The sequence below is a fragment of the Oncorhynchus clarkii genome, chromosome 3, assembly GCF_045791955.1.
Source record: "Oncorhynchus clarkii lewisi isolate Uvic-CL-2024 chromosome 3, UVic_Ocla_1.0, whole genome shotgun sequence".
Classification (NCBI taxonomy): Eukaryota; Metazoa; Chordata; class Actinopteri; order Salmoniformes; family Salmonidae; genus Oncorhynchus; species Oncorhynchus clarkii.
The window spans coordinates 30,960,530-30,975,562 of NC_092149.1; the positions used below are offsets into that span (position 1 = coordinate 30,960,530).

Genomic DNA, 15,033 nt, shown 5'->3' on the forward strand with positions numbered 1-15,033 from the left:
GGGGGGGGGGGTTTGGGGGGGGACTAGAGAGGGACAACATGGGAACAAAGCCAAGAGAAAAAGTTCATGGGTGTGTAGAATTCACTATGAATCCCCAAGGAAGCCCACTGTATAAATGCAGACAATGGATTTGTGTCTTATCCTAGAGAGAGCTGTTCCCGGTTTGCCTTTAGCCACCAGATTCAAGGTACTGATTTCATTTTCCCAATTGTATATTATAATTGATATGAATTATTATGTCAAAATTGTGAAATATCACAGTTTACTGTGAAGAATAGAATTGTGAACTTGGGCTACAATTCAGTAATAGGCCCACGATAATGTCATGAAATAAGTGCATGCAATTCAGGGAAACCTTTGTCACCCTGCAGTCAATACACTAGGTAGAGATAGTATGCCATCTACTGACCAGTCGTTGCCATTGTTGAAGGAACTCAATTGCAGCACGAATAACAATGTCATATCATGAACGTTAAAATAATAATAACAATAAATAAAACAATATCATGATTGTTATCATTTAGCCTCAGATTACACCAAAATCTATAAATTATTGCCTCCTAACCCCCCCCCCCCCCCCCCCCCCCCCAAAAAAAAATAAACATTTTTTCAGAAACCTGTGTAATCTGAAGATGAGGCAAGAGAACAGAATTCTTTGTTATGAGAAAATAATATAAAACAGGGGTTTCCTGGCTCCAGGTAGATCTAGTAGGGTGGTTGGTTTGGTTTGTCCTTCATAGGTGATAGACATGTCTGAATTACTATACTTCATTTATTTTACCTAAAAGATTGATCAAGTATTTTGAAGATGTAATGATATTTAGAATTTCACTGCATATTCCTACAGGGGCTTCATGATGCTCTCCAGAAGTATGGAATCATGAGGGACATTGATGTCTGTCAACTTTACCTTGCCAAAAAGTAGTCTTGTCATAACTTCTATGGAATCTATAACTTAAGTATTTCAAATGAGGCCCTATTCCTTGCAAGGCTGTGGACTTGATGTGACCTGTAAAAAATAATTTGTTGGAAAATACCAATCATGTCAGTATATGCCAGTATTATGTTATATAAAATGCAGAGAATGCAAATGAACTAAATTTTATTATAGAGGACTTGTCAATATTCCAGACTTTTCAAGATTCTCCATGCTGAGATACTTAACAAGGTACTGTAGCCAACATCACAAACAGATAATGATACTGCATACAGTTATATTAAATGTGGGAATGTGTGGCAATCAAACACTAGGCATGTCATATCAGAATAGCCAAGAAAGGAAAAATATAATTTTCCCATTTCCAATTCATAATGTTCTGTAAATGTTTCAAATTACCGAACTCTCCTACCATTCCCTCAACTGTTGCATGACAGAAAATTACCTCCAAAATAAAAAAAATAACATATATTTCAGGTAAATATTGCCATCTTTATTTTCCTAAGCATATGCTATAACATTGCATTGCATGTTCTGTGTGAGTTTGTCTTGATGTGGATCTGTGTTTTCCATCCTCAAGTGCACACATGCCTGTCCTGTTTATAGACTGTTCCCAGATCTGTTTGTGCTCTTGCCAAGTCCATTGCTGTCATTGTCAAGCCAAGTTTGGCATGACAATGTCACATGGAGCTGTTAAGACAGCAGAAACAGGCTGGCACCCAGGCTACAGTCCTTACTGTATGTTTTCCATTCCTAGACGCCCTGGGACACCTGACCTTTCATTGGGTTCTTCTTCTGCACAAACACCAAATGAAGAGGCTGGAGGACTGCGTGGCTGAGCTGAGGAACTTGCAGCATCTCCACACTGTCAGTGGGTGAATAGGGATTCCACTGATACTGTACAGTCTAAGGCCCTCACATTTGACATGGTTATGTGAGGAACAACAGATATGACCAGTGGAGGCTGGTGGGTGGAGGAAAAGAAGACAGACTCATTTTAATGGTTGGAATGGAACAAATGGAACGGAGTCAAACGTGGTTTCCATATGTTTGATACCGTTCCATTAATTCCATTCCAGCCATTACAACGAGCCCATCCTCCAATAGCTCCCCCCCACCAGCCTCCTTTAGATTTGACACAGTATTGTAGATGAAAACTTGTTTGACAATTGCTTTTGCAGCTTTTTTCCCCTGAATCGCTACTCACAACAGACCGGATATCGTCAATATGTGGTCCATAACTTGCCTTCGGTGAAGCTATTGGATAGAAGAGGTATGTCAACAAATATTGAAATCACATTCCAAAAATGGGAAAATAGGCAACTAACTCGTTACAAACTGTTACAATACATTGCTGTGTCAATTCTGGGATCCTTGTTGAACCTAAAGTGATTCCCGGTTGACAGAGATGAAGCAGGAGGAGAGGAACAGTTCATTACAGCCGTTTAGTATAGAACACCATTGTGTCCCCCAGTTGGCAGCTGGGCAGAGACTCCTGCCAGTAGAGAGACTGGCATCTATGGGGAGGGATGACACCTTGCTCAAGGTAAAATACTGTACTGTACCAAAAGAGAAGAGCATTTGCCTTATATTGCAATTCACCAGCTTTTTTAATTTATTGAATTCAAAAATTGAGAAAATGCAATCAATTTGATCATTTTCATCCGACTTGCAGTTCACTATGGATCAAGACAACATTTAAAGTAAGTCACAAATAAGGGATATGGGTGATTATCTCTTGATACAAATTCTGCAATGTTACAATTGAATGTATGAATCCTAAAGTATTGAATGTTCTCAATGTCTATTTATATGCGCTTCTCTGTGATGCTTATCTCTGCCCAGTAGCCCATTCGGTGAGATAGCATATCCCAGTGTGCACAGAGCCATGCAGAGATCCATCATGCAGTTCTCCACTGTGGACTGGAAGGCAATTTCCACTGCTGGGGGAATGGAACCATCCAGGGGCCAACATCCTCACTGTCATGTTCAGATAACTACACCAGAAACATTAGGGGTGAATCTCAATTGTATTTAACCGATTCTTCATGTCCTCTCTACTATGGCTTCTTCTCAAAATGCATTGGAGGAGAAGATCCCAGGGGAGGAACCTCAGATCTTCTCCAATATGCTTTGAGAAGAGGAGGATGTGAGGAAATACAATTGAAATTCTCGCTTGGAGGTCATACCACTGTGGTGTCATGCTGTATGAGCCTGTAGAGGGAGCTCTAGCTGAATTATAACAGTCAATAGAATCACCGTTTTCTCATTACCACTACACAACAAACAGACACCCCAGTTCAATGTTACACAGTACAGGATGAACTGGAGGAAGAACTCTGGGAGTCTGAATCCTCACTGGTCTACGTTAAGCACATTTCCCATGTGAGTGGAGTCTAGTCTTAGCCTGATCCCAGATCTGTTTGTGCTATCATGTCAAAGCGGTGTCATACAAAACATTGTTTGGCATGACAAGGAGTGGCAAGGTTTGGCATGACTGATACAAACAGGCTGACACTCAGATGAGTAATCTGTCATACAATCAAAAGCACAGAGACAGTAGTGGTGTTTATTCTGTTTTATTGCAATCACAGTCATTTGACATCTTCGAAACATCAGTATTCAACAAAAAAAAAGCCACATTGTTAGAGGGATTTGCCAAATTGCTTTTTCAGGAGGTTACAGTAACTTAATTATTTTGTTCTTGGCCAATTCAAGCCACTTTACTGTATGTTTGGAAACAATGTCCTTTATCTATTAACTAGGGAAATTAAGGACATGAACAAACAGAAAAGCAATTAAACCTATGACTACTTCTTTACATAACACTCCCTGAAGCACTTTGCATTATTCTTGAAAAAAAACATTAGTGTACAATTTAACATTGGACATGAATGATGAAAAAAAACATGGAATAATAAAAATAAAAAGCATAGACACTCGTGACCCTAACCCTTATTCCATTGTGTGCAATAGTGTTGCGTTGCTTTGGTGGAAAACAATGTCAGATCATCAATAAATAAGGGATCCTTTCCCATGGGTTCAGGCCTTAAGCTTGTGTGAAGCTCCTGCGTACTTCATCCCCAGGTTAACTGTTGGGCCTTACATGGCAGGCCTCCCTTAGACCTTATAGGACAACAGTGTAGAACTGTAGTAGGGGAGACAGCAGGGTGTATAGGCATTGTGCACCTGTGTTGGACGTCCCTTACAGACCTCCTTCAGTTCTCTGTGTCTGGAGTGGTGGAGACAGGGCTGCAGGGAGGGGGGTCTGCTTGGTTGTCAGAGGTTGACGGGAAAGTTGGAGAGTCTTCATTGGGTCCTACTGAGAGGTCCTGCATGGAGCCTGTCGCCGACTCTACCGCCTGGCTCTGCTCTGAGAAACACAAGTGGCCCACTGTTAACATGATGCCTTGTAACACGGCGTAATGGAAAGACGATTTAACCTAACTACCACTTTTGAAGCTGAAGCATCCTATTCAAAACCAAGCATTGTTTTGTAACCAATGTACAGTAGGTGTTTCATGTCATCCTTGGTCACTTAAAATTACAATGAGACATATACAAATTAAACAAGAGGTGACATGAAAATGTACGGCTGAAGAATATTTCTCCAATACCTTTCCTCTGTCGCTCCATCAGCTTGGCCGACTCTGCCTCGTGCTTTTCTCTCTGCTCCTGAAGCTGCTTGCAGACCTTCTTATGGGTGAACCAGTGCATTTTCTGGCAGGCTGGGGCACAGTAAATCACCTATAGGAATACAAAAACGTTGCATGTGTTGGGTAAGAAGAGGGGCCCATGCATCGGATGCAAGGATACCTAATGACAGATTGACCATTGCTATTGCAGTTCTATGAATGATGACAATGGATATATGAATATAGCATTTGACTGTATTGATATGAGTTACTGTAGAAAAGCGCATTGTGCCTACCATTTTACAGATGGAGCATCTCTTCTCTGCTCCCTTCTCCCCACAGGTGGTACAGAACTCTGCATCCATGAAGCCCACTTGTCCTGTTATAGCCTGGGTCAAAACTGAGATGGCTGTAGGATCGTTACCCTGACCAGGACAGAAAGGGGAAATGGTAGAGAAAATTCTAAATATACACAAGATATACAGTACAAACAATTGAAAATGACACTAATGGTCAAAGATTAAGCCTAGTCATGAACTAAAAAGCTATTTTAAAGGAAATTCCTCATTGAGCATGCTTTTTAGTCCATGACTAAGCTTAATCATTGTCTGGGAAACTGGGCCTAACAGTATAAACGTTGAAACAGTTATTAAGCCCATAACATGAAACTATTACAAGTGGTGCTTCACTCAAACTGACGTTGCAAAATGAGTCTATATTAAATACACAGACAGACATCACGAGAGAGAGCATGACTGTAAAAGCACTTTGTGACAAATATTGATGGGAAAAAAGGCTTCATAAATCAATTTGATTGATGACTGATTGACTCACGATCTCCACGGGAGCGATACTTCGTACCAGCTGCTGCAGCAGCGTGGCGTCGCGGTGGGGGAACTTGCGGATGCACTCTCTGATGAACTTCTCCTGGAACAGCGGGAAGCCGTCACTGTCCCGGCCCTTCAACAAGCTGCATGGGGACAGCAATGACATCTGGGGTTGTATGCATTGCAATACAGTATACATAACAATCAAAAACAGATTTAGTGTGTCAAGAGTATTTCTACACATCATCAGTGCAGCCAGATATATGCATTTCATAGCAATTTCTTCCTTATCTTACCGACTTTTTGCATTGACATCCTCTGTGAGTCCAGTTTAATAAAAAATATCTATAAATAGTAATAATAGTGTCCGGGTAACCAGCCCCATATGTATTTACATGTTCATATGTGTATACTCTACGCATGTCTGGAAAACCAGCCCAGTCCAACCCCCTCGCCCACCTCTTGATGAGTCCTTCCAGCTTGTCATCACGCTCCTTGAGGAAGGAGGCACACTTCTGCAGCACACAGCTAATGTAGTGCATCTTCATTGCCAGCACCTCGTTCATGTCCTGCTGCTTCACACACTTCTCACAGATCAGCTCCATCACCCGCCGGCACTTCTCCAGGGCCTCCACCTCAGCCAGCACCGGGTTCTCCTTCACCAGAAGCACCATCTGAGAGAGGCAGACAGAGAAGGGGGGGTTCTCATACACTATAAAGGGTGACATAACAGCTCCCTATGTAGGATGGATTGCCAAAGGTCACATAACCCATTATTCCCCAAAAAGCTATGCTTTATAAAAAGGTGACATAACGCATGGATAGGGTTATATTGGTGGTGGTCTGTCTTTGTGTTTTGCCTTTTACAGTTCACCAACAGACTTGTCTTTAGTCGGAAAAGGTCTGCTTACTTTTTTTCCGCCTGATATCCTTGCTGGTCTGAGTGGTCTGGTGTACACATTGCTTTGATGCATCACTTAATATCTCACTCCAAACCCACTATTCCATATTGTGGCCCAGAGACAGCGGTGGTGGTATTTACCTTGACGGGGTTGAGGTTGGTGCTCATGATGATCTTGTGGAGGGGCCCTGCCAGTTTGGGGGGCAGCTTGGGCTCCTTCTCCAGCCCCTGGCGTTTGGTGTAATACTCCAGCTTGGCCCGCGAGAAGAAGTTGTTGATCACCGTCACACAGTCGTGCTGCCCTGGGGAGAGGAGAGGAGATACACCTGGGTGAGAAACAAGCTCCGATGTCTCATTGTGACAGAGGTTGCATTCATAAGGCTCCAAACAGAATGTGCCCTAATGAACACGATCAGAATAAAGGGGGGCAATGCCAATATGGAGTCATTCAAGTTTATTCTACGTCACAGACATCACATCCACTTCCTGTTATGTGTGATATTCTTACTGTACTTACCGACAAACGCAGCCATCTGAGATGCTGTTCGCCCGACGGAGTTGACCACATCTGTCTCCGCTCCTGCATCTAACATCATCCAGGTGATATCAGTCTTACCTAGATGGCAAGGTGGGGAGAAAAGAGTTACCGCACACAGTAAAATTAATGAATTCACCATGGGGCACCCTGATCTACACAGGGATATCCTTTCTCAGCAATATGAACAGTGAGAAAATATGCCTACCTGATAGCCCGGCGAACATCAGTGCTGTGTATCCATGCTCGTGTTCATTACAGTTCACATCTGCCCCATGTTGCAGTAGCAGCTTGCACATGTCCGCCTTGCCCTTGTATGCAGCGTGCATGAGGGGTGTCATCCCATTCTGAGAAGGAGAAACAGAACTGTCAGTAGTGTATGTTGTAGATATGCATCATTTAAGTAGCCTATTATAGACAAATGATGCCGAATTAAATCCACATAAAAATATTTCCCATTGTACAGCATTGTAGAATGCACAATACAGGACAATGAGATTGCGGAAAATAGCTTTTGCTAAACTGTGGAGTGCCTGGAATGGACTGCCTGCCTCTTGAGGAGCAGACATAGGCAATGTTATGAAACAAAAAGAGACACGCTGTCTGTGGTTTCCTTACTGTCCAGTTTGCAGACAAATTATGAAGAGCATAAATCAATCAAAAACTAATGTTACAATATAATATCGTTGAAAAATCAAACCTCATCCAAACAGTTGACTCTGACATCCTTGCAGCCCAATAATCTTGAGGCTTCTTGAACATTTCCTGAAAAAAGCATCAACGGTCAATCATTACTTGTACAAGCATGCTATAATTTCAAGGGATTGTATTGCATTGAAAGTTATGAACACTGCCACAAGTTAACCAAGGCTTGAAACAACCAACAGTTATCTTGTCTAGAAAACTGTTTTCATAAATTTTATGAACTGGCTAGCTTGCTAACATAACGTCTAGTAGTACTGTACAATACTAACGTTAGCAGATTAGAGATTTTTATAACTATCTGTACTAGCTTGGCTAGCTAGCTACAGTAGTTAGCAAGTTTCTTTCCAATGCAACTTGCTGAATTGAGCTATCAAGTTAGCCATATAGTCACCATCATTAGAAACATAATTTAACCCATTACATAACGCACTAGTTAAATGTGAAATCGCACAGCAATCTCAGATATCTTATCTAGACTACAGTAGCAAGCGTACTGTCTAGCTAGCTAGCTAGCATTAGCATTAAAGTAAAGAGGATTTACCTGCAGCAATAACTACGAATAATTCCCTCTCCGTGGGAGATAGATCTCCCTTCTTCGGAGCTGACATATTGGCTAGAATTGTGTGTTTAAAAAAAAATCAGTCAATGACATAAGACAAATATGGATAATTATGAGTGAAACTAAATTATAGACTATCACGTTGTTTGGTTTTCATTCTGAAGCTTGCTAGCTGGCTGTTGGGGTTAAACTGGTGGTTTCAGACTGTACCACGTGTTTAGTACAAGGGTGGGCATTGAAATTCATATGAATTCATTCAACTTTTTCTCTTCCATTGAAGACATTAACACAGAACGTAAATAATATGCATACATATTATTGCAGTATACAACATTTCAACACCGTAATAATTTATCATAATACAAACCGCTTTCAAAGCCCATTCTCCTCCCCCTTTTCAACATTTGTTAGCAGTTCCACAGAAGTTTAGAAAGTTCATTCTTGATATGTTGAAGCGTTTAGACGTACCGTATTTTATACATTGTTCCTCTAGCGGTCAGTGTTCTTCAATATGTTTTAGTGTAGTATAATTCATCACATTTGTTCTTAAGCACGAGCACACTTTCATAACTTGTATAACAAATATTAAGGTGTTTTATTGAAAAGCAATAGTGTTGTTTATCAATTTCCAAATTAGAGGATAAAGGTTAAAGATACTCTAGTGTCGTTATATGCTCCCATTGTTTCAAAAGTATTTTTACCTCATCAAAAATAGCATTTTTTTTACTGCAGTAATTTTGAAGTGTAACTGCAGTACACTACAGTTATTCTGTAATTACTGCTCCAAAATACCACAGTTGACTGCAGTTACTGCACTTTTACTGCAGTTTCAAAATTGCAATCTTTTTTTGTAGGGGTTTACCCTTTTTTTGTAGGGGTTACCCTACAAAAAGATTGCAGTTTTGAAACTGCAGTAAAATGCAGTAACTGCAGTCTACTGTGGTATTTTGGAGCCATAATTACATAATAACTGTAGTGTACTGCAGTTGAACTGCAGTTATACTGCACTCTAACTGCAATTACACTGCAAAATTACTGTAGTAAAAAAATATATATATTTTTGGACATATTATTTGCAGCTTACTGCACTCTGATTGCAATCTTTTTTTGTAAGGGAATATTTTATGTGAAATGTCTTACAGTGCAGCCTAGTCCTAGTAAACCTCCAGAGTGGCGCAGTGGTCAAAAAGGCACAGCGTCTCAGTGGTAGAGGTGTCACTACATACCCTGGTTCGATTCCAGGCTGTATCACAACCGGTCGTGATTGTGAGTCCCATAGGGCAGCGCACAATTGGCCCAGCGTCGTTCGGGTTTGACCAGGTTAGACTGTCATTGTAAATAAGAATTTGTCCCTTAACTGACTTTCCTAGTTAAGTAAATGATAAATAAATAAACATAAAATAACACTTGGGTAATTACTTGCTCAGCCATCACACATTTTTTTAGCTGCATTTGCATATGTGAAGTCATCATTTCAAGACGACCAATCCGGTAAATTGAAAACCTATTTCCCTGGACTTGTCCCTCCTTGGAATCCTACACACCTTAAAAACGCCACAGTCAGTGTTTTTCATTCAATGATAAGACTTCTTACTTTTCCAACTCAGACACATTTGAGTCTGATAATTGCTTTGTTCGAGATGGTTTGCGGAGGATTTGTTTGCACGAAGAATTCCTTATGCGCTCTGAACATACTTTATGTTGTAAGTACCACGCAAAGATGTTTCCATATGGGTACGAATTGTTTTTCGATGATAGGCTATTAATGAAAGTGCAAAAGCCAACATGATTCTAGTCAAGAATGATATAGCCAGGGCAAGAAGGCTATCATGCAAATTAAGTCGTTGTGATACCTATCAAAATGATAGTAGGCTACATTCCAAACAGTTGACACAATGTTTCTCAGTTAATGCAAAGTCTAAATTATTGGTTCCCAACCAGGCGTACTAGGACTTCTGGGGTATTTAAGAAGCCTCATGATACCATAAGCCTACTTGTAATCCCATAAATACATTTTACTTCAGGGTTACTCGGGGCAGAGCACATTTATGTTGGTGGTACAGTAACTGAAAAAGGTTGGGAACCACTTGTCTAAACCATATCTGTATAGAGTGATAAATTATCGTCATACAATTATTGCAATTAATGTATAATATAATCAAAATACTCAATGTGATACTTTCCCAATGTCTTAATAAATATTGTATGTATCAAATGTGTGTTTTTATTTCATCTTAACATCTGTCTAAAGACTTTAATTAATCAACCTGAAGGTTGTAGCCTAAATATGAGATGGTGTTGACTTTGCCCACATCAAAGAAATCCGCATGAAGTGTCCTTTTAAGTGCTTTTCCGTTCCTAGTGGACTTCTGTCATCACTTTGTATTGTGCTTGGTCTTCAGATGGTGAGCTTGCTGCTGATTGGAGTAGCTGCTTGGGGGAAATGGTTTGGCCTGGTCTCCAGTATTCGGGTGGTGGCTGGAGTCATTGGCGTGGGCATCTTCCTGTTATTTGTGGCCTTCGTGGGCCTCTGTGGAGCCCTAATGCACCACCAGGTCCTGCTGTTCTTTGTATCCTTCAATCAGGACTAGGGTGACGTTGCCCCTAGACACTGAACTTGGGTCATGTTTTTTTTTGCATTTTTCCCAACTAATGGTTAAGATTAGGATTGGGGAAGGGAAGCTGATCCTAGATCCACTCACTTTTCATCACCTTCATGTGATATGATTGGTTTTGTGTGGTTGTAATGTGTTTTATTCATGTCCCCTATCATTACATGGTTAAGTGAACACAAACTACAACACCTACTGAAACAGAGGACTGTTGTATACTAGAGGATCTTAGTTGCAATGTGTACCCAGACTACTCTTAATAACTGCTATTTTCTCACTTTATGAACAATTCTCTTTCAAATACAGTCTCGCGTTGCCTAGTTTGTTTCCAGAGGGTTGTCACATGTGAGCTTCCTTAATTGGCCTCAGTACATGATTATTCTGTTCCTGGTGTTCATGGTGCAGCTGTCAGTGTCTGCCGCATGTCTGGCTATCAATAAAGAGCAGCAGGTACGTGACAATATATTATGTGTATAGTGTGATTCATGACCACTTAATCTGTAGAACACCTTAAATAAATACTGGAAATCATTCATACTTTCCTTCTGTGTCCTGTATTAGATATTTAACAAATGGATAAGGCACAACATAAATGGAAAGTGTGAATAATTTCCAGTTGATCGCAAAGAAGCACTCTGATTGACGACATGCTGAATGAGGTTCTGGTCACAGAATTCAAATCTCCCTTCACCACTTCATCCATTTCCCCCACTGTAGAAAGAACTCCTAGAGGTGGGCTGGAACAAGTCCGAGGCCACTCAGAAGGATGTGGAGAAAACTCTAAACTGCTGTGGCTTCTTCCATCCAGACTATAATGGCACCTGTGACGCGGTAAAGACTCTGGCTTGTTATCAGTGTAAACCAGCAACATGTTTGTCAGATAGTGATGGACATATTACTTAAATGATGTCCTGTCTACTTGCTTCCTCACACTACAGGACTGTTTCTCCAACCCATTATCCTGCGACCCTTGTGCTCCAATCATCCAAAGTCATGCTGAGGAGGTTTTACGCTTTGTGGGTGGGATTGGATGCTTCTTCAGCTTCACAGAGGTTAGCAACCTGCTGTAGCCTCATAGCAATGCACTGGCAATGGGTAGAACTTGCTGTGTAACATAGGAATCCCACAGCCTTTTACTATGTAAATTGGAACTGAAAACATAACTCTGTAGTGGGGACTTTTACTGTCTGCATTTTTATATTATGTCATCGACACTCTATATTTTAGACTTTTGATTTAGACTTTTTGGCTTCAGAAATGATTTCAACAATTCCAAATCTATTGATATCTACACTGAGTGTACAAAACATTAGGAACACCTCCCCTTTCCATAACAGACTGACCAGGTGAAAGCTATGATCCCTTATTGATGTCACTTGTTAAATCCACTTCAATCAGTGTAGATGACAGGGAGGAGACGAGTTAAAGAAGGATTTTCAAGCCTTGAGACATGGACTGCCATTTAGGGAGTGAATGGTCAAGACAAAAATATTTAAGTGCCTTTCAATGGGGTATGGTGGTAGGTGCCAGGCTCACCAGTTTGAGTGTGTCAAGAACTGCGACGCTGCTGGGGTTTTCATACTCAACACTTTCCCATGGGTATCAAGAATGGTCCACCAGGACATCCAGCCAACTTGACACTACGTTTGGACACATTGGAGTCCAACATGGGCCAGCATCCCTGTGGAACACGTCTCACCTTGTAAAGTCCATTCCCCAATGAATTGAGGCTTTTGAGGGCAAAAGTGGGTGCAACTCAATATTAGGAAGGTGTTCTAATGTTTTGTACACTCACTATGTATTGTGCTTTAGTATTAATTTAATCACATTCATTTTTTTCCCATCTAATTTCAGATCCTGGGAGTGTGGCTAACACACAGATACAGAAATCAGAAGGATTCCCATCCAAACTCTGGTGCATTTCTATAACTAGCCTGTTCATAAACTCAACTTTGCACTGTCATGCATTTGTATTTAGAACCTGTGACTCATCTACGACTGTTTCCTATTCAGATATTGCCATTGCTGTGATAATATAACTATGAGGTTGATATATCTAACACTTGACTTTTTTTTTGACAAAGTTAGTGAAAACAATTCCAATCAATTTGAATCTTGAGTGATGGACACTGAAATTGAGAGCAGTTACTTTAAGGTTAAATTTGACTGAGGTCACTGATTGGAGTCGTGATCAAATGTCATAAACCTACTGTGCAAACCTTATACAAACAGAGCACAGGCAGAGCGTAATGTTTCCTGGTAAGCTGTCTGTGGATTCCCAGTTTCAAACCCGGCTTTCTTTGGGTACCTACACAGTGCCGTCTTTGTTGCGTGTATGGGGGGGTGGTATTAGATGTCATACGGATGCCAACAGATTCAGCTTCTTTTTCAGATTCAACTCTACTGAAGTTTAGATGGAGTTGATCACTTCACAGGGCATGTACCAGTACAAACATTAAGCTTTTTTGTTGTCTGTGTTTCTAAATGGTTAGGCCATATCATCCTATTCATCTGAAATCTGGACGCGTCAAGCGTTACACAAACTGATTTTGTATCAGTTCATATTACAACCCATTTCTAAACATCTACTTTAGGCTATTATCACTCGCATTGACAATGTCACAACCAAAAAAATACAATTATCAAAAGGAGATTCAGGAAGAAAATAATTTACTGAGGTGATTTCTTCACTGGAAATGGGGTAGTGTGACTTCAATGCTTCATCCAACACACTAGTTTAACTGTTCTCCAGTGAACATTGGGGTTTGCATAGAAACTTGCCTTGCCTCATTTGGCCAAACCCCTCTGAGATCTACTTTAGATACAGAGCACAGTGAGTTGCAATGCAGTCTTATGACCTACTAAGAAAATGTAACTTAGTGCTGTTAATCACGCCTAGGCTACATTCCTGCCATCCAAACAGGATAGGAACCAGGAACTGACTGTGTAGTCCCTTTCATTCTTCTATAGGCTGCCCAACCTGTTCATGAAGGCATCCCCATACGTAAATCAATGTTAAACAAACGGGCTCTTTTACATTTGTATGATCAACTTAGCACATGTGAGCTGTTCTGTGATAGTGTTGCTAGTGTATAGTGCCACTAGCTGGCAGTGGTAACATATTTCACCATGCGAATGATCGTTGTCAATTCCCTAGACCAGTAGGTCACCAACCGGTCGATCAAACATTTCTGTAGAAAAGCGAAAGATAAAGGCTGGCGTTCCCTTTGTGTTGCGCTGTTGGCGGCATGCGCACTTGATTCAGAAACCATGTGCACCGAGAGGCAACGTGTTCCAATTTTGAACCATTTAATTTGTCTGAAAAAAAAACAAACTCCGGGGCTAAATCGAGTGCGCCTACTGTGCTGGCCAATCGGATAGCTCAAATCACCGTGCTTACAGGCTTCCAAGACCTCGGCCGCGACAGTTGAATACTATCCAACGTAAGATTTCATAACGTTCAAACCATGACTACATAGATTGTCAAAGAATACAGCAAAGAGCTGCTGTTTTATGACTGAATTAATGTAACATTTTTGATTCAGCACTGTCAATCTTTATAAAACAATTGCAAAACAAAACGCGCTTATCCAAGCTTTCACTCCCGCTGTATTTATTAGGTCTATTTTTAATATTTAACTTTCTCCGGTCAAAGGAACAACACGAATTTGTGCACGAGTTAGATGTGGTGCGACTGCGTTTCGCCATCAGGTGTAAGACTGTGTCCCCTCTCGGGTCAGTGTCACCGGAGGAAAGGAAGGAGATGGCAGGGACAGTGAGGCGCACCAGCTGCTGTGCTCTCCCTCAGCTGAGATTAATGCCATGTTACAAAACAACTTAAATCTCCGACTTCAGTGCGTCCAAGACAATTGGGAAATCAGGGGAAGAACACTAGATCCGACTGGGAAAGATCGTTTAGAACGGTCATCCAACTCGAAACCCCCAAATATTTCAAACTGGCAATTCTAAACCTCTGACTTGAAAGCACCATTACAATTATCCCAGTAAAATATAAAAGCAAGTTATTTTAATTTATGCTCAGCTGTACCTTCTAGTTGCTACACCAATCTATCGGTGATCTATTTTGTATTCAAAGCTCAAATGAAATATTATCTGGTCTGAGAACAATATTGTCAGGGGAGTGTCGTTTGGCTGGGCTAGGCAGTCATTGTTTTTAACTGACTTGCCTAGTTAAAATAAGGTTAAATATAGCCAATATGCTGTGATGCACTAGGCCTACTGCACAAACCTCATTCTTACAGAACTGTTTTTATTATTATTATTAAGGTAATCTAAAGTCTGGTGGCTCTGCTTGCTTTTTG

General features: G+C 40.8%; 2 protein-coding genes across 2 annotated transcripts; one reads left to right on the forward strand and one right to left on the reverse strand.

Annotated features, from left to right (window-relative positions):
- Positions 1-3,500: 3,500 nt before the first annotated feature.
- Positions 3,501-8,590, reverse strand: LOC139405901 (ankyrin repeat and MYND domain-containing protein 2-like). Its single transcript, XM_071148345.1, has 11 exons — positions 8,467-8,590; positions 8,082-8,153; positions 7,536-7,600; positions 7,044-7,182; positions 6,818-6,916; positions 6,442-6,602; positions 5,859-6,073; positions 5,407-5,542; positions 4,869-4,997; positions 4,555-4,684; positions 3,501-4,310 (listed from the first exon to the last, which is right to left on the reverse strand). Exons 1-11 carry the CDS (start codon positions 8,501-8,503, stop codon positions 4,156-4,158), a joined length of 1,338 nt encoding a protein of 445 aa, XP_071004446.1. The 5' UTR covers positions 8,504-8,590; the 3' UTR covers positions 3,501-4,155.
- A 1,061-nt stretch (positions 8,591-9,651) lies between these two features.
- On the forward strand, positions 9,652-15,011 carry LOC139393054 (tetraspanin-13-like). Its single transcript, XM_071141391.1, has 6 exons — positions 9,652-9,802; positions 10,502-10,669; positions 11,081-11,161; positions 11,429-11,542; positions 11,650-11,763; positions 12,566-15,011. Exons 1-6 carry the CDS (start codon positions 9,677-9,679, stop codon positions 12,638-12,640), a joined length of 678 nt encoding a protein of 225 aa, XP_070997492.1. The 5' UTR covers positions 9,652-9,676; the 3' UTR covers positions 12,641-15,011.
- Positions 15,012-15,033: the final 22 nt, after the last annotated feature.